Genomic DNA, 23,076 nt, shown 5'->3' with positions numbered 1-23,076 from the left:
TCTTGTGTACCCTTTTTTATATGTATACTTGTACATCTTTATTGTGGCGCACGGGGCGAAGAAACGAAGTCCTTATTCCAGCCCAGTGATATAAATATATAATATGTAAATATTGTGTACCCTGTTCCCGTCCTCCCTCTCAAAGTCATTCAACTTAAATAAGTCTTAATAAACGATTATAAAATTAGCGTAGTTGTTTAAATCTTTGCAGTGGCAGCTTGCTCATCACTATTGCCCACAAATACTGCCGTGGTGTGTGAATTATTAAGAAACGCCACTACTGTTAAGTGTCGTCTGTTAACACCGTTATAAATATGTGTGTAACACCGATGCAGCTCAAGTCCCATGTGTGTGTGTGTGAGTGCATTTGTATTTATAGTTGGCGGTACTTGTTTTTATTTTATGTGCTGCTTACACTTGCAATCTTGATTACTGTTAAGGGCTCAGAACATTTCGCATTCGCAGTCGCTTTCGCGTCCGTTTTCGGCTGCTGGCAGCTTATGGCCACAAACAGGCTCCGAGGTGGACGAGCAGTGGGTCCGAGGGGAGGAGGAGGAGGTGGCTTTGGTTGCACCTCATAAAAGGCACTACACGCACACGTTCCTAATTGGTCACGGGAATCCGAGGTCCGGGGCCAACACATCATCAAGGAGAGACATCCAGAGCGAATCCAGGGGGAAAACTAGCAGCGTTGTTAGATAAATTAGTTAGTCGGTATAGACCGATTAGCAGAAGTCAGTTGTCGGCTGAAGATTGGTAAACAACAGCGAACAGCGAACAGCTCATTTCCCTAACAGCTTTAAGCAGTTTAACAGCAGGGAAATTTTGCTCGCTGCCGATTGAAAGTGGCGCATTGAAAGCGCCGCATTGAAAGTGGCGCATTGAAAGCGCCGCATTGAAAGCGCCCGCTGTAAGCGACAACTTGATAAGAAAGCCACGCTTGTCGCCCACGAATCAGTTGCAAGTGAGCGCTTGAACGGCACGGAAGTGCCACAGAACCAGTCAGAACCAAACAGTACAGCAGGTAAAGCAGCAGTCGCAACAACATCAGCCGTAGCAGTAGCAGTAACAACAGTAACAGTAACAACAAACAACCAACCAACCAACCAACAGAAAAAGGACCAAAAACAAAAATGTGGCGAATTTAACAGTTTCGAACGCGTTTAAATTCGACAATTTGTTTGAGAGTGCGGGGGATTTATCGTTTTTGTAATTTCTTTGTAAAACTGTGCAAATTTTTTGTTGTTTTTTTTTTTTGGCTTTATATGTAAATAAATAAATATATATTTTTTTGAGTGTGGCAGCAGTGCAAAAGAATTACAAAGTGGCTTTTGATGTTCACAGCACGCTGCGAATAAGCGTGCGTTTGAATGCGAATTGTGTGTGTGTGTGAGGGTGCGTGCGTGTGTGTGAGTGTGTGTGTGTGTGTGGATGTTAAGAGTTATTCAGTGTCCGCGTGAGTTTGATTGTGATTGTGATTGCGTGTAAGTGCAGGAGAATATGAATTTTTTTAAATTGGTCCCGCTTTTGTGAATTTTGTTTGTTGACTCTGTTTTGTGTGTGCTAAGCCAAAAAATAGTGCCAACCATATTGGGTTCATGTGCAGGCCTACGTTTTTCAGTGTGCATCTGTCTGTCCGTCCATTCGTCCGTCTATCTCTCTATTTGTTAGTATTCAAATATTTGAGTCCGTTGATGTGCGAATTTGAATGTTTTTACGTCCGAAAGCAAGCAATAAATCGCTTGCAAGCGGATTGGCAGAAGCACGAGCAATTAAATAAATGTATGACTTGCGTTATTGCATGTCCGACTTACTGACTAACTAGCTGGCTGAATGAGCGAAGGAATGAATGGGTGAATGAATGATTCACGTTGGATCCGCTTATATGTAAGTACGGCTGTTTGGATAGCAATTAGGAACAGAAACATCAACGGCTTTGACGACGCTAATGATGCTGAACACTGACGAATCCTAGATTGAACAACAAGTAGCCGTCACGGATATGAGGAAGCTTCTGCTTCTTAGACGAGAGTTGAATTGAAGTTAGCCAAACCAAGCCATACCACCTACCACTGCCAACAATGAGAAGAACCAGAAGCGCCACAACTACATGCTAGCTGGAATGTGAACTGCCACTGCAACTTTCGCAAGGAGCAGCAATTAGCATACCGCAAATACAAAGCAACGAGAACAACAAGAACAACAAGAACAACAATCAACGACTGCAACAACTGCCAAAAAGACCGAAAGGCCGAAAGACCAAAAGACCAGAAGAACACAACGGCATCGCTAACGCTTAAGAGCTGTCGCAAATTTAAATACTATAGGTGCGTGTGCACATAAAAACATATGTATCCAGACATACTCGTACTCGTACTATTTATGTAACTGCGTGTGTGTGTGTGTGTGTGTGCGTGAAAGCGCGAAGGCAGTGCCAACGGGGATAGCGAGAACATAAGCAACAAGCGTGATGGGAAATGAAAAAACAGCGACAGCGACAACGACAACAACAACAACAAAACGCATTTTGTGAGCCGCAGTAGAAGCAAGCTGTCCCTGCAACCTTTTGATGTCCGCTTTGTGGCCCAGCTTTGTCACCTGCAGCCGCCCGTTCCGCACATGATGTGGTAAGTTGACATTTCGTTTCAAGTGCACTGCATTTAATACACACGCATATATACACACATACATACTTGCATGTGGTGCGAGTGCTCGTACAAAAAAAATACTCGTACATACTATATACATAGAGTATATAAAAAAGAGCGCCACTTACTCGCCCGTCTTTTGGGCACGGCTAGCAGTTGCATGCAACATGCACGAACATCCACCCATGAAGGATCCCCCTCCCCCTCACCCACACACATGCACACGCACACACTCACTAATTTCAGCGGCAGTGTGTGTGTGTGTGTGTGTGTGCGGCACGTAACTGTGCACAGGGTCAACTCATATTAAAAGTTATGACTGTGGCTTTAACAGGACCATCGTAATGTGTCGTCCAGTCGGGTGCGCTTAACCTTTCATTCGATCCACTGGCCCTGTTGTCACCCACTCAGAAGGTCGACCCATAAATTGGAAATGCACCTACTTTTCCGCCAACTATAGTATTGTCGAATAAACTTTAACTTTAGCTTGCGCATCCGCATCCTCATCGATTATGTGATAAATAGAGATTTATATTAGACCTTGCGCGTACAGCTTGAGAAAGATTTATAAAGATAAAATGTTCCCTCTCCTTCTTAATGACCTGTACTAAACGGCACTACACTAGTGCTAGTGCGTGTGTGTATGTGTGTTTAACAAGCACATGAGTCTTCGAACCGAACCACTCCATTGAGGCCCGCAACTTAGAAAGTTATTCTTATGTCCAGTCTCATCTTCATGGGATAATTCTTAAGTAAGCTATAACCATGAATACCTACATACTTATATACTTGTATTTTCACCAACACAAACCCAATTCAATGTTGTTAGCAATTCCGTATCGTTTTCTTGAACTATTTATAATAGGAAAACTCTTTCTGTAAAGCGATGTCAATTCCTGCATTTTTCCGTTCTTGATTATAGAATAGCTCTCAATATCAGTTGCTTACATACTTGTATGTAACTATTTGGAACGGGACACACAATAAACCATATTGCTATTATTATATTCGTTTATACGCATGTCATAAAACTCCAATGAGAATACATTATTCCAATGGCTTAGCTGCAGAAACGTACATGTCTTAAGTTTCAGGTAAGAAAAGTTATTATTCTGCTAGGAAGATTGTTTGGGTACAGAGTATTTCACTGTCGGGCTTGCTCCACTGTAGCATATTCCCGTATGGGGTATAAAAATATGTGTCCGAGTGAAATACAAGTATATGGGGTACGAAATTCAGTTTTTATCATTAATATTAAAACCTATTCATGAACACAATGATTACAAGTATGTATACTGCTTAGTACGTACTATTTGAAGCGGGTGTGTGCGTGTGCGTGTGCCTGTTCTTAGTACACTTCCAGCACTTTTTCAACTCTTTCTCAACAGCCATTTGTTTTATGTTTTTTTTTTTGACTCCATCTTAAAGTTGATTGAGGGCTTTAGGTAGCTAGCTGCGCGCGGAACACTATTCCTGCGCCACTGCGTCTGCCCGTTCCGGCCGTTCCCTTTGTGGCTTGTCATCGCCAAAGCAACAAGCTGAGGATAGGAGAGGTTGCGTTGCCATGCACGAGTATTGCGCCTGTGGTTATTGCTGTTGTTGGGAGTGTTTTCATTGGCTTTGTAAATTTGCGTCATAGATAGAAGTTTAGACAAACAGAGGTACGAACATCCTGGAACAATTCTGATGGCTTTGAGCACTTTAGGAGCACGCTGACAAGCGCTATAAAGCACCAATGGTGGTAGCCACAACAAAAACGACAGCACCGGAACAGGAAGGAGGACCATCGGCGTCAGATGCACCAATGAATAGACGCGCAGCAGGCGTACGAGGAGTACATTGGCCATTTGTGTACCTGTACTGTTTGTTCCACTATGGCCGTGGAAGGAAACAAAAGGGCGTCCAGTCAATACCAAGTTTTCAATTTCGGTCTTGCAGTGTCCCAGCCTCTGCATGCTCCTTTGTCTTTGCCTTGCCTTTGTGTTGGTCCTAGTCTTGGTCTTGGCGGCCAGTATTTACTTATACTTTTGGGTCTAAAACAACACTTTCCGTGTTTATCTCGCGCACGCTTCAACCAATGCCGTTAAGCAATTTTGATAGCAACGAAGCGACAACGTCACTGCTGGCCGTGGAGCCGCGTTCGCAGCCAACTACAAGTATGCCGATTTATGGCATTGCTATTGTTGGAATACAAATGTAATTTTAAATTGAAAATTAATCGGCCAGCGTACGCGCCCTTGACCAAAACGGACCAACGACCTCCAAGTTACCCCATCAGCGATCAAAGTTGAAGGCAACTTTATGAACAGTACAGAACAGTAGTCCCCACTCCTGCCTACTTGCATATTTCATTTACTCGCCAACTGAACAAAATGTCGATGTGCGCACATTTCAATAAGCCTTCGATTAAAAACTAAAAGCATGGCGTCTATTATTATTATGCTGTGCTCGCTATCAGACACCCATCCTGTGCAAGGGCGCAAGGACGCTGCAAATTATAGAAAATCGCGCAAGAAAGTTTTCCAGACATTTTTTCATTCGCAAGTTTCTCCATTTTAGCAGCTTTCTGAAATGGCTCAGAGCTCATGGTGGCATGCTGGACGAGCTCATTTGGAGCAGGAAACCAGCCCGACCGCTTACGCCCTTTTAATAAGCCCGCCTAATTTCTATCATGACTTCCGCATTCCGTTTCAGTGTGTGCGTGTGTATGTGTGTGCCCCTTTTGGTATGCAATTGATTTCATTCCTATTATCTAAAAGCATTTTTCTTGGGCGCCGCACGGTAGCCTGGAACTGGAACTCAAACGTTCAACTAGTTAATAATATTTGTATTAATAATAATTGTAACAATCATCATGTTGTAACAAAAATACATACAGGACAGAAAACAGATAATAAAACTATATAGTTTAAGGCTATATCGATCTGAAGATTTCATCAGATTACAGAAAACAAATCAGCACGAGAACGCTTTGCTTAAAGTTCAATCTTTTGTAGGCCAAAGGAATATTCATTTATTTGCACTTCTTTCCTTTTCTTCTCCTTTCTTTTTAATATCTAAATGTGTATCTCGTATGTTTTTATGTTATAATATTGACAGATATTTGTCAATTAAATGAATAAATAAGTAATTTTTTTTATTTGCATACACTGTGTGTTCCCGAAAATTTGCTGACTTGACCATTCCTATGCATTTATATATAGCATATCCAATAGTTTTTATACCCTGAGTAAAAGGGTATCTTAGTTTTGTGTGTAACACACAGAAGGAGGCGTGGCAGACCCCACAAAGTATATATATTCTTGATCAGTATGAAAAGACGAGTCGATTTGAATATGCCCGTCTGTCCATCTGTCTGTATGAACGCAAGGATCTCAGAATGTAAAGTCTGTTTGTTTTTTCTGATGTACCTCCCACTCCCCCGCTATAAGTGATTTTTCATAACTCCCCTAATTCTTAGAATTTCGAGTTAAAACTTGGTAAGTACTTTACTAGTGATTATGTGTCCATATGCCAAGTTGTATACAAGTAATGATAGGTCGAATATGAGGAAAGTTATAGCCATAACTGTAATCTCTGCCCATACTCTGTTCACAGATGTTGATTCTGCCCTGCACACATACACGCACTTACACACTCATTTTTAATGAATTCTTTCTTGTGGCTGTGGGTACAGGGTATTTAAGAATGGTTGGCTAGCATTCTTGATTCTTGTTTCTACCTAGAAAAAAGGTAAACTCCTGTTGCGCTGTTGCTACTAACTGCGTTCGAAAGTTTTGAGTTAACTTCGATATTAATTGCATTCTATATAGCCTCCTTCACAGCATACCGCTAATCAAGCAATGCTTGGAAATTGTTTTCATTTACACTGCGAATGCCGGTTGGAACCACATACAACACACACATGTACACATATACACACATACACACACATACACACTTACATGTATGTATTTGACGATGCAAGAAACTAAATAGTGGCGTCCGCTTAGTGGCAAATCAATTTGTACCGAAAGATAAACAACCTGCAAATGCACAAATATTCGGATTTTGCGTCGAAAGAACTAAGTCGTATACATACTTAAGAATTTCGTGTTCAATGTCCACAATCTTTCTGACACAAACAATTCGACCGTCGCGTGACGAAACTTCCTTTGAATAGGTGTTATAAATGAAGGGAGAGTGGGGAAAAGTTGCTAATAATTAGATCAGCTTGATGGAAGCTACTTGATATAGTAGTCCTTTCAAGTATGTGTTGTTACATTCTACTCTATGTCACCATATAGCATGTGGTTAGTATAGTTTTAAAAACAAATAGTTCATTGCGAAATCAGCCAATTGTTTAATGGCTGTGTCCGAGGACATAGTGTTCCGATCCGGCTATATTATACAATTGACCTGCTTGCAGCACTAAAGTGTTTATTTGAGTGAAAATTAAATGCCATTCCTTTGCTTAGAACCTGGTCCTATCTGTCCAGACATACAGACAGGCGGTCAAACGGGCATCGTCATATGATTACACCAAATTCTGTTTTTACATTGTAGATTCTATCCATATGTATATAAAATTATTAATTTTCGAACCGTGTTAAACCAAAACTTACACGAACAGAATTAGGTGTAATTATTTAACCCAAACTTGGTACTTCATTTTTACCGCACGATCAACCTGACAACTTCTTTTTGAGAAGATTTACAACGAGTATATAGTACATTTTTTGCAATTACAATCACGCAACAGTTTTTGGTTCTTGTATAGCTATTCTAGAATATGTGTGTAGGACCAAAATAAGTTGTACACACAATTTAATATATTCGTGGCGTAATTAAAAACAGACACCGGAAGAATATTGTCGATGTATGTACTATATAGCGCAAACGCCGTGGCTCTGGAGGGGTCGATGAGTTCGGCTTCCATTTACAAGTAATGTCGACAGCGTCATCGTTATCGTCATCTTCATCTCCGTCGCTATCGCCATGCACAGCTCTGATAACATTTTGCAGGCACTCAGCTTGGCACTCAGCATACATAAAGAATTTAAAACTTAATGGTCATGCGGCCACAAAATCATACACACGCACACGCACACACACACACACACACAAACACACTCATACTTAAAGGCGGGCAGATGGAGCGGCTGGCGCCCGCTGACCGCTGTCCAACAGCTTTGCCAAGCTGCTTGGCCGCCATCATTACCGGTGGCGCTTAAAGTTCTGCCCGGCTCAAGTCATTGCCAGGGAAGGGGCGGCCTGTTGGAAGCTGCTTGGCGCCCAAGTCCGTTGCACAGTGGTCTTCGAGTCAATTTTAAGCAGCATGCCAAGTGTAGAAAATACTTTCGAAATGTTTTAATAAGTATTAACAGACTACGTTTCAGACATACAAGTAGTATGGATGGAACATTCTAAACACAATATGTTTATATTAACATTTTTAAGAATGAAATTATTTACATGAAAATAAGGTTGAGGTTCTATTTGTACTTTTTCTCGTTATTATATTAAGATTGAGAAAATGAGGAGGAAGCATGTATGCCTGTATTAGACATAGTATGGATGGAATATTTTAAACACAATATGTTTATATTAGCATGTTTAAGAATGAAATTATTTAAATGGAAATAATAAATAGAAAAGTATATGATAATTGAGATTTTATTTCCTCCTTATTATTATTTAAGATTGAGAAGATGAGAAGGAAGCATGTATGCCTGTATTGGGTTCGTGCAAAGCATTAACAGCCGAGTTCATTTAGTTAAGTCTGTCTGTGTCCGTCCGAATGAACTCCTACACACAAATACCTTATATGAGTGCGCAACAAGTGTGTTTCGAAATTATCTTCCTCCTCCTCCGTACCACGCCACAGAATTCCATTGCAAGGCCAACTAAACTAACCCACGTACATAACGAATATGTAATTATGGACTTTTTTCTGCATCGGTCGGTTATAAAAAATGTTATTAGCGAAACTATTTTAATCCAGTGCTATTACACGGCAGCGGAGGTTTGTTGAGGTCGGGCTAGCTTCGCTGTGGCATTCCATTTCGTTTTTACACAAGTAAAAGTATTTCATTTCATTATTTTACTTGATTTTCTCCCCTGTCGGTCTATTCTTAGAAATGGTTTCAGCCAAACAATTGTACTCCTGTGCTACGGCCTTAGCAGCGAGTCCTGTCTCCTGCCATTTGCTGTTTTTCTCATGTTTTTCTCATGTTATTGTCAAGCATGGACACCTTAAGTTCAATCCTGGCAGCAAACCACTGGTGCGAGCCAAAAATATCATTATTAAAGTGTGATTGATTGATTTGGCCACAGACTGTGGCTAATCATCGCACGCATCATTTGGTCGCTCTCTGCTTTGTGTTTGTAAACAATGTGTCGGCTTTATACTTGTAAATAAATAAATAAATAATGCAAAATAGATAAATACAATAATAAGCTCGCTTTATTTCTGACCACGAAACATACTTGTACAAGTATGCCTCTACGTACTTGATATGCTTATATTTTGTGCGTGTGTGTATTATTATGTACAAGTATTTTCATTTAATAAATTGAATTTTAAGACATTGAACGCACTAATTTCTTTGTGGGCATCAAAGTGTTTTTGGCCTCTGACACAAAGGCAAAAACGGTATATTAGGTTTCTACACTCAGAGAAAAGCAAGTACTTTCATTCCGAAACCAGTTAAAGACGGTGTCAATATCTGGGTGAGTGCGATAATACTTGTTTTAAGTACAATATCCTAAATTCAAGTACACTCTTCTAACAATAATTGGCAAACATTAATGTACTATATAAGGGGAATCAGAAGAGGCATCAAGCTACTGGAATATGAACACAGTTAGCAGATTAGGAAATGAGGAAAGAAAATACTTTAGTTCCATCATTTTCGAGCGTTTTCTTTCACTGTATCCCGTCTGGACACACACTTACATACACTCGTACACGCTTGAATATTGTGTGCGACTTTAGTTGATTTCCGTTTTGAGTTTTGCCTGGAAACTCATTTTGCGTGGCCGTCTGCTTGAGCTTGAATTCTCTTCAATTCTCTGCCGACGGACTGACGACATCATTTTGTGTGTAAATTAAAGACAGCCGACAAAAGAAGGAAGGAAGCTTAAAAAACAAACTGTGACCTCCGCATGTATTGATCGTCCAGCTGGTAGCTAAACACATATGTACAAGAACAATCAGTGGGCTGTCTAGCCCCTAGGCTGATAGAAACACACACACACACACACACACCCACACACATACACGTACATGCACATCCGTCTATGTCGCGCATCGTTAGGCGCTGCCTGTTTGACTTAATTTGCGTTAAACTTTTCCTTTTTTGTTGGTTAAACATATCATTCGGTTAGCAGGCAAGTCAAGGCATGGCAAAGAATAAAACCAAAAAAAAAAAAAAAAACAAAAATATATCGCACAAAAAGCGAACGGGAAATGTAAACAAAAGCATTAATCATGCTAGGCGCACACTCACACACACACAGGGACTTTGGCTGGCAGGACTAAAGGGTCCATTAAACGTTGGTTTTTGCTGGCGCATTGGTTTCCTGCTTTGTTGGCATGCAAGCATATACAAGTAGTACAGAGAAGGTTGCGATAGAGATGGGCCTGGTCCAACTTTTTCGGCAATATCAGCAGTTTGTAATTGTTCGTATTTCGCCATAAATAAAGTACCTATACTTGTATATGGGTGTACGATAGCATTTATTTATTCCCACTTGCATCAATTTCGACTCGTCCTTCTTTGTATCAGAAAATCCAAAATTTGCAATTGCAATCAATGAGTGCCAAATAGAACCCCATTTCGACTCGCATAGTTTTGAAGAAACATTCAGAAAACAAAACTGAGGTGTCTATAATCTTAAAAAGGGTTTCCAGAACGACAAAATATATTTCGAACGCGAACCCTCCATTTCAAATATGAGGAAAGGCTAAAGTCGGATGCTCTCCGACTATGAAATATTCTGTACCTACTTGTATGTGAAGAATAATAATATAATTTTTGAAATGAAAATATTGGAAAAAACACAATAAACACAATTGTAAATATAAATATAGGTGTTCGTGCGGACAGACAGACAGGCAGACCAGAATAAATCGACTCATCTTGTCATGCCGATCAGGAATATATTTAAATAGAGAGAGACTTCGGGCGAATACTGCTCTAGATAAATTTACGCTTACAGGTTTTTCGATCTTCACAAAGCGCCTTATATACTACAAGTATATAGATGAGCGTCGTTGGAAGTATTGGTACCCTACATTATCTTGGCTTTTAATTTTTTTTTATGCACATGGTGTACAAGTAAAATAGTTTGGCTCTGGGCGCTTCGGCACTCTCGTCGTTCACCATTACCACGATGGCTCATGATCAAGAACACAATTGATTACCATCCCTATTATAGGCACACACACACACACTCACACTCACACATGTGAATCGCTATACTGTCCATGCCCAAACGGATAATATGTGTAAGATAAACAGCAAAGTCAGGCACTCTTGCACGCGTGTCTGTGTGCCGTGCCTGTGCGTTAGAGAGTGTGCGAGTGTGCGTGTGTGCGTGTGTTTGTTTAAATGACAAACTGTTGTTTGCCTAACAGCCAAAAAAGGAAATGCCCCAAAACGGGAGAAATGTAAAACAAAGTACTGAAAATAAAAAGCGGACATGAACCCAAGCAAATCCGCACTCAGACTTATTATGTTTATACGAGGCCACATAATACAAGTAGGTAATATACTACCCGAATACTAAAAGATCATGCATAGAATTGTAACTGTATTGTAAATTTAAGTGCATGAAAATATTTGTAAGTATAGTATGTAGACAGTAGAATGTCCGAGAAACGTATTCTCTGTTGAATACATATGCACAACGATTTGTTTGTTGGGCATTTTTCATGAAATTGACAAGAATAGTGAACTCTTCTGTTTTATAAATATTCCTGAAATGGCATTCCATGTAATATCTATATATTATTTGATTGTTACCCAGATCATCAAAAATACTAATAAATAATAATAATAAATAATCAAGAAAAGCTATGTTTAAAAAATCCATTAAGAAAACAACAATATACAACAGTAGCACACGTCTAAGTAGATTCGTACTGCCAGGCTATCAGTGGGCGGAAAATTCATCAAAACGTTTTCTTTCTTCTCTTCTCTGGAAATGAATAAAATAATATTCCGATTTGAAACTGAAAGATCTCCTTACGAAATCTCTACTCAATAGCTTTTAGTTTTTAATGTTGGTTTATTATTATGTCCATTAGGAAAACGATGAGAGGCGCAAATATAACTGTGATGTTTGATTTAATCAGTTAACCAGTTAACTGTTGTTAGTTCATCGTGTAAACCTAGTGACAGTGCAGTAAAAAGGTCACCAAGCCGTGCTTTATTTATTTACTAAACGAAAACTGTCGCTGCTGTCGAAACTGAACCGCAATAACTGTAAGTGCTCAACAAACACACCGAGCAGCTGGCCAATACTAATAAGTTGCTGCCTCCTTGCCTCAGAGCCTTGTCCCACTGCCTGTGGACCGCCCATACCTATCCCTGATTCTGCGCATTCGTGTCCTTATGTCAGACATGTTCCTTTGCATTATTTCGTGTGTATGATTATACTTACATATTATATTCGTGGGCATAAATTATTGCATGCCACAATACTTGTATAAAAAGTTTAATATAGCATCCGAAACTACAACCACCAAAAAAGTCGGTATTGTTGTCCGTGTGAAGCGAAGGATGAAGACCTCCGTGAACAATCCTTCAGCAGCCACTCAAGAGGCAGCTAAGCTCCTGTTGTGGTCCACTTGGAGTAGAACTCTTTTATACCCCATAACCCGTCTCCTCCAATTATTAGAAAAAAAACATTTAAATATTCCTCTGTATAATCAGTGCCTGTCCCCACTTTCAGGGTGCCACAACTTAAATTAATGTTAATGTGGTAATGGATTCTATGGCAGCCCTACGTGGCGAAGCGAATTCGAACTCGAAATGCTGAATATAGCGATGAATTACAAAAACTCAGAGATATTACAATTTGGTTAGGATATCGTAATAAACAGGACTGTTTTTTATGCCCCGAAAGAGGCGTGCTATGCCCCACAAAATATATATTTTTTTAATCAGCAATTATATCCGAAAGTACAACAAGCCTCTATCCGTTAAATGGTTATAATGGGAATAATGTTGGGCACTCGGCATTCAAGAGTCCGTCGGGCACGATTCTTTTACTCTGTTTTTGTTCAGTCAGATTGGAAAGTGAAGTTATATGTGTATAATACTAAAGGTGAACAGTCTATTAAATGCATTTGCTTTATAGAAAGTACAACAGTATGTGTTATACTTTCTTGCCCCCAAGTAGAGTTGAAAACAATAATATTAGTGAGGGACCTGAGAATCTTTAATTCAAGTATTCAGGTTGGAGTGTTTTGAATGCCATTTTAATAAATATCTTATGGTGTTGTTTTATATTATTGGTTATATTACAACCTTTGTATTCTTTTCTGAGAATAGAAAAAACACAATTGCTTTTTCGGCTATTTCAGAAGAACAGCAAAATTTACATTGTAGTTGTATGCAAATAACAATTATTTAGTATGGGCACAAGCCTGTTTATATATAATATATATTAGTGTTAAAAAGTAATTGTAAGTAAGTGTTTCGCAACAAGTTGAGTTTTTATGGGCTTTATTGTATCCGTATTTAACACTCCGATATTAGATACGCAGTCAATACTCATTAATTTCATTCAGCAATTAAAGAGGAAATTGTGTCGAAACTATGTATACTTGTACTTTTCTGCTCATACCCATTCAGATTTGAAGTGAATCTTTACAGCTGAAAGAGTTTCGTAGTCTTCCTGTTTTTTCTGCTTGTATGGCTCAGGTAAACGGCAGCAGTGAAGTGTTGGCCGCAGCAAGCAATCCAGTCAGTAGTCGGGTTAGCTTGTCACGGCAATTGCGTTTACCTTGGGGAAATTTGGATTATGTCATGTTTGTGTCACGCCGTGCGTCACTCAAGTGGGCAACGCAATGCGAAAACTCCTATACTTGTAGATATACTGCTCACACATGTGTGGGTATAAGTGTGCGTGTGTGTGTGTGATTTGTGCTGACAACTAAGTTTTTGCATACGAAACTATTCGGGACAACACGTCGTATGCTTGATCTGCTACCGAACAACAGACGCCTAAGTCGAAAACAATTCAAAATACAAAATCAAAACAACTTTCTCGAATTTATTTATATAGTATAATCAAAAATCAGATGTAAATCAGTGTTGATTACATAGGGATATATATATTAAGTATATAGGAATATAGAAATAAACATCATAAAATGAATACCAATTCTGCTATCTACTGTTTAATATGGTAATAACCTTTTTATTGCCATTTGTAGTTTCCAAACAAGTAGAGAAGCTAAAGTCGGGTGTACCGACCTGAAATACTCTGTACGTATGTTTAGAATAAGAAAATTAAGAAAAAAATGTCGATCGATTTTACCTCTCTCGGTATTCAACCTCACGTAAAGGGTGTATAATTGCAAATTTACATAGTAATTGCGTGTAAATGAGTGTATGCATGTCTATTCGTGGCTGTGTGAGCATGTTTGCAGTCAACCAAAGCACAGCATCAAGAACAGCTGCGGTCAGCAATTATATTTATAGGTATAACTTGCTGTTAACTCGGTCTATCATAATGAAACTTGGCATACGGATGTATAATCACTAACTGGAGGTACTTGTTAAATTTGAGTTCGAAATTCCAAGAACTACGGGAGTTAGAGAAACTCACGAATTGCAGCGGAGAGGGGGGAGGGAGGGGCATTTCAAAAAACACATTTTCTGCGTATTCAGATAAGGCATCTTGGACTTCAATTGGTGGCCCTAGGTCATATAGTCTCCGAGATATATACGATTATAAGAATGGCGTTACGGAAAAACCCCCATAGGGGGGAAAATCAATAAATAAAACAAACTTTTTACAAAATGTTGAGTGTCTCTAGTTCTTAGTCTCTGAGATCCAGTTGTTCATACACACATAAGGCATCTTTGTGCAAAATTTGGAGTGTCTCTAGTTCTTAGTCTCTGAGATCCAGGTGTTCATACGGACGGACAGACATAGATCGACTCGTCTTGTCATGCTTATCAAGAACATATATACTTTGTGGGGTCTGCCATGCCTCCTTCTGCCTGTTAGATACATTCGCACGAAACTAGTATAGCCTTTTACCCTTTGTGTATAGGCTATACAAATAATACCAAAAATAAGTTAATGACCAATATGGCTCCTAGACACCGAACTGCACATATCCGTGTTTCTGTTTTCGTTTCTATCACGGACGTGTGATATTTGAGTCTAATCCCATTAAAGCCTCGCGACATCCTTTGGTAAAACGAATACCCTAGCGGCTACAGTTTATGTTTCTATATACGGCCAGGCGGACAAGTATACTTGTATATCGATTTGGAAACAGAACGATTACGATATGTATCCACTCTGATGTTACTAAGTGTTTGACCCTTACATAGGCATTAAAAACAGCTTTAAATAAGAATGCTTTAAGATGTTAAGTACCCTGCACTCCAATCCAAATACAAAAAAGAAAAAGGAATATTAGGGAGTCGGGGCAATTTTATTTTAAATAGATTTGTTCCAACGGTCTTTGAAATAGTCTGCCAGTTTTGTTGATTGCTCGAGTGTGATGACGAATCGCAAAGCTTCAGAACCTCTCCTTACTGATCGTGACTCAAGCGTGGAGGATCCGGTACCGTCCGCCACAAATCGTTGCACCTCAGAGTTATCAAATTCAACTTAGAGAACCTGCAAAAAGGCGATCCAGATTGGTAATCAGGTCAAGCTTAGATAAGTACATTACCGTCATTTTAAATCCATTCACGAACGGATATGTTTATAATAAAAAAGAAGAAAAGCTGCAAATATAAGTACAGAATGCAACGAGACGGTAATCGAGACTTGTTATTTCACTTACGGTGTGTCCATTTTTTACGACTTATAATCATTTAGGGAATGATCCAGTCTAGTAAATATGGAAAGCTAGCAACAGAATTTCTGATTGGGCGCAGTGTCACCGATGGCCTCCTTGTGAAAGCTCCACGCCACGTTATAGCGATTGGTGCGGCCTTGATGGAATTCGGTGGTGCGAGCATTGCTTATATTTTTCGCCTTCAAATAGTCCAAAATCTTTGGTAAGTTGGACTTGACACCCAGCATGGTGGTGAAAATAGTCACACGCTCCTTGTACAGCATACTCTCTTCGATGATGCGTTGCACAAATTCCACTTCGCCGCCCTCACAGGTCAACTCCTCGGCACTTCCGGTACGCACAGTTCTGGACGCTGGCCGACGCGTCAGATTTGGAGAATTCGAGTCGAAGATCGGCGGATTGCAGATACAAAAGTGAAACTTGTCTTTCGTGGCATTAGGCGATTCGAAATAACTTTTGAATATTGTGGTCTTGTCCGGTTGCTGGTGAACTTCGATCAGCGACTGCAGCTCATTGCGTTCGACGTTTTTCTGTGCATATTCTATGTTGATCTCCTTCAAATCCAACGCCAGCATGTGCCATTTGTTCTTCTTGGCGGCCAGCAGCGAGTAAACACATGACGAGCCGCAGCCTGCAATTTAGCAGCGAATGTTTGTCTCAATAGCACCCCGCTAATTAGCAATTACCTACCGATGTCGATGCCACGCACTGTGTCCAGTTTAAGCGGCTCAAGCAAATCCTCCAGCCAGAGCACATAGTTTAGACGCAACGCCAAAGTTGGCATCCAGCTGCCGGGCGCGAATTCAACCTTCAGATCGAAATATTCAAGCAGCATCATTTTGGCCAACTCACGCAAAGTATGCTCATTGCGAAAATCCACCGATACTGTGCCATTCAGGTTCTGCAAAGTGAAACAAATTACTTATTAACATATGTAACTAAAGGCCCAAAAATTTAAATTTGTTTATTTTTTGGAAACAATCGCCGACGTGAAAGCTGTATTTCTTCAATAAAAGAGGTGCAGCGACTCTTGTTCCGTAAGGGAAGCAATTTAAGATTGATGATTAGTAATTATTTGTTCCCATCTTGGTAGGATTTACAATCAAGCTCCGCCTAGGACCGGATTGTGGATTAGGGGGATTCCCTTCTCTTCAAGCCCTTCTTAGTAGACATGGCCATGGGTCGACTATTTTCGGCCCGACACGACACGGCCACGAAACACGCACGCGCACGCACGAAGTGCCACGATCGAAAACACGGCCCGTGTCCAACTCTACTTAGCACCTTCGACACAGACCATGCTCAGCCAACAGCTGGTTTTTTATTGATGCTCTCTTTCAAGGGCACACTGTACACACATGTATGTACATAAATGGAAATATCTATATACATATGTATGTATGCATGCGCATTCAATGGCATTGTAAACGTACATACATATGTGACAATGTGAAAGTGCATATATGTATGTACATGTGAATGTACATATGTATCGTAAATGAAAATTGTAACATGTTCTTACCAAAGTACACACTCTTCGGAAGTCCTTGTGCTTAATAGGTAACTTCGTATAGTTGGGCGGTGTGCGCAGAACATTACGCGGATGCATGTTTTTCAAATTAGATCGCGTCATTTCGATCTATTTCAGCAACAACTTGTTTGGTTTTAGCCTGCTTTTGATCTATTTCAGCAACAACTTGTATCGTTTTAGCCGGCTGTAGAGCTGCAAGAAAAAAATCGATGAAGAATCGACTTAATCGATGTTTAACATTTTTGCTAAACATCGACTTTGATGAGAATCGATTAATCGTGTACATTTAAATGCACGCATTTACTTGACGGTGTCGTTGAATGGCTGGTAAAAGTAAGTAAAATTAATATTATTTAAGATTAGGTTAGTATGTTGGTGGCTTGGTGAAGAGGAGGGACGACGGGAAAATTGACAACGTTTCAAATCAGGTATGAATTTTAATGATCAAATCCCTTATTTAGTAAGGCAGCGTGCGGCACGCTGACATGTGGCATTTGTATGTACATATGTACAAGTATACGTATATTTTAGGCGCATGGATCACTTTAATAATTCATTTCAGCATGCTCGACTGCTTCTGAGCGCATGTTTTGTAATGTAGGATACATCCTGTTTGAATACACGCCTTAAAGCCGTATATACAATCCAAATCAACATATACACATGACATACTCCAAAAGGACCACAATTTTTCCAATTTCATTTCGAAATAAGCAGCTGTCTTCATTATTTGTTTGCGTCAAAGACTTTTATAGAAAATCCCAACCCGTAAATCAATTCAACACCCAACTTTAAAAGTGTCGTATTTTATTGAGACCATATTATATTGTATAACACTGTAAGAAATATTATTAACGGCCAGTAGATATTTCTTAATAGCACCTGGTATTCCGCAATCCACAGACCCTCACCGCTTAGATCTCGAATCACACGTGGAGGGTAAGGTACCGGCTTCAGCAATTCTTCTTTGTTTGCGAATCATTGCAATTAAAGGTGTTGTGTTATCATTTGAATGATTGGCACAATTTATCAGACTCGACATACTCACCAACAAAGGCAGGTGTTTAAAATAGTGTACGTGGGTGTGGCTTTTCCAAATCAAGCTGAAAAGTCAATAAAGAGATTTGAATAAAATCTGCGAGAGTTTTATTTCGGATCTTGTTTCTTACCTTGGGCTTTATGTGTGAAGAGTATGTTAGTTTAGTTTAGTATCGTTATTTGAGTTTAACATTTTGTAAGACGTGTATTCTTGCAATCTGTTTGATTGCAAAATTATGCTTTCGATATTTCCAGGTCAATAATGTTTCCGAAATCTGACAATACCTATTACTGGCATCCGCTTTGGTACAAATAGTCAGCCAATTAGTGTTTATAACTTCAACGAATTTATATTTTTAACTTACATGTCATACTTTTTCACTTTGAATTTTGTTTGAGCCATTTTAGAATTTAATTGTTTCCGAAGGACCTGCTGTAGCTCGCAGCTGGAAAGTGACTGAATAATGTTTTTAAAAATTGTATATGGGTATAATTGAATTTTCAAAGCCTACTTGCGCTCATACTAGATTCGACATTAAGAACTGTTTGTAAGTCTAGAAGTCTAGCATTACCAGGTACGGCTAGGTTCTATATGTACACCATCGAAGATATATCCTTGAGTTAATTTGTCTTCTATAGTACATATTTATTGTTAAAATTTCGATCAAATGGAAAACAAGGGGTAACTGTGTGACGGCCGCTGTGGCATTCGATGTTTTATTAATCATAAATATATGATAGACAAGTTCATATCCATAAGCTCGTTATACACTTTTCCTCATCAGCATGGGCTAATGCAAATGTCCTATATTTTTTGGACACAGACGGATGTCGTCTATTATTGAGCATGTTTGAACGTGTTTTTTGAAAACAAAAGATGAAAAAACTAATTTAGATGCATCTTATTCAAAATAAGTTTGTTGTATTTTAAAAATATTGTGAACCAGGAAAAGGAACATTTTTCCTCCTAATGGCTAGATGCACAGTAATATTTATAATAAGGCGGACTTCATTCTTTCAACATAGAATTGATATCAGATATTTTGAGAGCTGTATCGTTGTTTGAAGTCCCCTTTCTACCACAAAATTAATTACATACTTAAGATTTCTTATAATTAAACGCCCGATATCGATATTCTTTTTGAATTGCATACTTGAATATTTTACATGGATTTTTTATCTAAGATTATGTGTGCTGTGCGGTAGAGCTGTAGAAACATCGATGTGGGTAAACATTCGATCTATTAAGGGGAAGAACATCGTTTTATCGATGCATCGAACTTCTATTAAGGAATTTTTCTAAAGGCTTTATTGATGTTTAAACATGGGGAACTTTATTTTGATTTGTCATATTATATAACAAAAACCAAAGAAAGTATAACATACAAAAATAAGAATTCAGCTGTGGATAAGTAGAAAAGAACATAGAACATCGGGAATAAAATATCGATGTATAAATAAAATATCATAACATCGATGTTTCGTCCAGCACTACTGTAACATAAAAACAATAATAACAGCTGCTGGCGGAGCACGTGGCTCCACGTTCCTTAAAGTTTACTTATATTGATGAAACTTTACATGAGTTCACATAGCCCGTAACAAGATGCAACTGTAACAGTAAGATCGGGGTATTACATAGATGGGTACACTGAGAAAAAGCAAGCAAAGCTTGTCATTTCGTGGATTAAGGAGAGCTCGCATACCGAGCGGGGTTATTCTATGTAGCTTCTACATATGTATGTACATATCTAGCCCTTGGATCCAGAAAGATGTTTGTGACGAAGGTGTTTATGTGCTTGCCACAATGTATGTATTTTCCACAATTTAATTCTGCCTGTACAAACAGGTATATGGCATGTGAATTAATGGTCGCGTTAAGCGCATTCAACAATCATTAAATTGGATTGAACATTAGAGATAGGAAGCATTCATATGGGAACCTGTATGCTCGTATGTTTATACATACATACATACATATGTTATGTACATATATACTACTCAGTTCATGTGTGTGTAAGTATATGTTTATGTTTTAAAGTCATTGCGAAGAACAGGGGGCAATTTATCAAAATCGGTACAAAAAGTGACGCGCCTGCTAACGTTGATTTTAATGTCCTGACGCAAACACCCAGGAGCCGCGGAAACAGGCCACCCCTATCCCGCCCATGGCCCCATACTGTACGTACTCGTATATACTTGTATGTATGTATATGTGTACATATGTATGTATGCATGTAGACCCAGCAACACCACCCACCGTGCCCATCTGCCACGTGTCGAGTGCAAATAAAGCACACCTGTTGCCAGCGACGTCAGAGCGCACGAACACACGTACACACCAGTAGTATAAGAATGCTCTCGCACACACATTTACTTGATATTTCATATGTAAGCTGGTGTGTGTGTGTGTGTGTGTGTGTGTGTAAATGCCAATAATGTGGCACTTTCGGCTGCGTGAGGACGACGGCATCTCCAAATAATAAAATACAAATAAAAACAGTAACGGGAAAGTTGTCAACTGCCAGAAACACAGAAATGGCACATCACATCCATAATTTTATAGCTTTTATGTTGTTGCTGTGCCGATGTCAATATCGTTGATGCTATTGTTGATTTTATATGTACGTTGCTATATCCTATTTGCTGTTGTTACTGTTCTGCTACTTGTGTCTTTGCAGCTCCAGTGTTAGCAGCATGAAGGCCAAAAACAATAACAGCAATTACGAATACAGCAGCCATAACAATAAAGCCACTGCCAATCGAAGCGCTTGAACTGGAGAATTGAAGAATTCAAGAATTGAAGAATCTGGCATTTCGGTAAAGGCCTGCAGCGACAGCCCTACAATTTACCAAACCAATCTTAATAGCACGAACGTCCGATAAACGAAGAAGAAATCGAAATTGAGCAGGAGTAAGCAGCAGGAGCTGAAGGAAAACAAGGAAAACTAGGAAAAGTACAAGCAAGCTTGTTGCATTTGGGAAAGCTACAGATTTCCAAGACGACCGCCCATCTAAATGTTCACCGTATTTGGGACCAATCGGTGGGTGAGTACTCTTCACACGCGTATTCCTATGTATTCCTTGCAAACAGTCGGGTAATCGAGTATTTGTTATTGTAGAGGGGACTACAAGTATACCTCTACACAGATCTCCTACAAGTATTTGCAGTGTCGAACCAAAAGACCCTTTCAAAACCTCTAACTTTAGGTTCAATCATAATTTCCGCAATTCTCGACTGTAAAAAAGCAGTTGCCAATTCTAACATACTACTTATATAAGATAATAAAATATATTCTTTTCTCACATTTAATATATTCATGGTTCGGAATGGGATTTTCAATATTAGTTATTTGGCATCATTTTTGAAATTCGCGACGTTTTAATTAAAATTGATTTTAAATTAAATACATTTAAAAATTAACCAAATTTAAATAACAAAACAAATAATATAACATCTTTTTGAATTGCGTTACTTTTCATAGGGATTCTGTCTATGCAGCGACAACAACAACTGTGGGCGTGGCTTCCATTATAATTGACTTATCACGATAGTTCTTAACTTCGAGAAGAAAAGGCATAAGCTATTCCATATTGTTCCGCCTTCAATCACCCGATTTTACTAATGAATTTTGATAGTTTAACAAGCTCCATTTTTGGTATTTCTCTAAGATTTTTTAGAAAGGTTTCAAGCAATGCCCCCGAACTTGCTAAGTGCTGGACAATAACAACAATAAGGTGTTGTAGAATTCTTCCTTCCCTTTCTCTTCTCTACAACTTCTATAGAATTACGTTTAATACCATGGAAACTTCAATCCTTTTAGTTTTAGCAGCAGTTTGGGTTGATAGAGCACACAGATGCCGGGCTGTTGATCATTGCCTGCAGTTATTTAATTTTGTGCCTTAGAGAGTACTAGAGTTGGGATGGTAAGGACTTATAGGCATTAAAAGTCTTTATGGTCTGTGTAGCATGCAACGTACAAGTATATCGCTACTACTGTTGGGCGAGCTGATGGTCGGTGTAGCGGCTAAGCGGAGCACGCGCTTGTTCCGGCTACGGCGGTCGTCGGCAATATGGGGGTGGTTCTTCTTGAAGGCCGCAGTGCTACCTGCTCGATCGCTAATATTTAATGCCATTAAAATTCGCGTGCTTTTCTTTACTCTGGAGGAAAGTGGTAGATTGGATATGAAAGCGAGTACGGAAAAACTAGATTGTCGTTTTAAAGTGTTCTACCTCTGGTCTCTGCTGCGCTGCTGGTGTTACGTCAGCAGGTTCTGTGCCCACCCTACCATGATCACCTTTGGCCGCAGGTCGAAACCAATGATCCCTAATATTACCAGAACCTACGTCAATAGCCCACCTCTCGTCATGGCTTCTAGAAAATTACGACACGTTAAAAAATCATGGTGTAACAATTCATTTAATTTAAATTTGGTCTAAATTCATTTAAATGCCTATACGTGGTGATTAATATAAAATAAAAATAATTTCAACTTCGGTTATCCACATAAAACTGCATATAAAAATGTATATAATATAAAAGCAAATATAAAGTGATAATTAAAAATTATGGTTAACAATTTTAAAATCTAAAGGCATATGTGCAGCATCAGAGCAAAATAATATAAATAATAATATTACGGAGTAAATAAGTAAAGCGTGGTACAGCTAGTGGATCCACGTCCAAAAGGTCTTTCGAGAGTGGCTGCCAGCTGAAAACAAGAACAATACTACGCGAGAGAGGCGGCGGCGTCAAAGCTAATTGCTCTACATTTTGTTTTCCACTATATTGTTGGTGGTGTTAATTTTTTTTCCCTTTGCC

The 23,076-nt window shown here is 39.2% G+C and overlaps 2 protein-coding genes and 1 long non-coding RNA gene across 3 annotated transcripts in view; 1 reads left to right on the top strand and 2 right to left on the bottom strand.

Annotated features, from left to right (window-relative positions):
• The first annotated feature begins 2,472 nt into the window (after positions 1 to 2,472).
• LOC115627578 (probable G-protein coupled receptor B0563.6) overlaps positions 2,473 to 23,076 on the top strand; it is a 33,280-nt gene continuing 12,676 nt past the window's right edge. Inside the window, exons 1-2 of the mRNA XM_030523301.1 lie at positions 2,473 to 2,627; positions 20,935 to 21,301. The gene's annotated coding sequence lies outside the window, so the exon portion shown is untranslated. The remainder of the gene's footprint in view (positions 2,628 to 20,934; positions 21,302 to 23,076) is intronic.
• LOC115627579 (U6 small nuclear RNA (adenine-(43)-N(6))-methyltransferase-like) lies at positions 15,294 to 17,333 on the bottom strand. Its single transcript, XM_030523302.1, has 5 exons — positions 17,207 to 17,333; positions 16,375 to 16,585; positions 15,670 to 16,315; positions 15,556 to 15,610; positions 15,294 to 15,500 (listed from the first exon to the last, which is right to left on the bottom strand). The coding sequence occupies exons 1-3, from the start codon at positions 17,315 to 17,317 to the stop codon at positions 15,735 to 15,737; spliced, it is 903 nt and encodes a 300-aa protein (XP_030379162.1). The 5' UTR covers positions 17,318 to 17,333; the 3' UTR covers positions 15,294 to 15,500; positions 15,556 to 15,610; positions 15,670 to 15,734.
• On the bottom strand, positions 18,006 to 18,707 carry LOC115627580. The gene is made up of 4 exons (XR_003995709.1): positions 18,619 to 18,707; positions 18,385 to 18,554; positions 18,264 to 18,318; positions 18,006 to 18,180 (listed from the first exon to the last, which is right to left on the bottom strand). It is a non-coding gene; the product is annotated as an uncharacterized LOC115627580 (long non-coding RNA).

This window comes from Scaptodrosophila lebanonensis, unplaced genomic scaffold (assembly GCF_003285725.1).
Source record: "Scaptodrosophila lebanonensis strain 11010-0011.00,11010-0021.00 unplaced genomic scaffold, SlebRS2 tig00000096-arrow-pilon, whole genome shotgun sequence".
NCBI lineage: Eukaryota > Metazoa > Arthropoda > Insecta > Diptera > Drosophilidae > Scaptodrosophila > Scaptodrosophila lebanonensis.
This window is presented reverse-complemented; position numbering and strand designations above follow the sequence as displayed.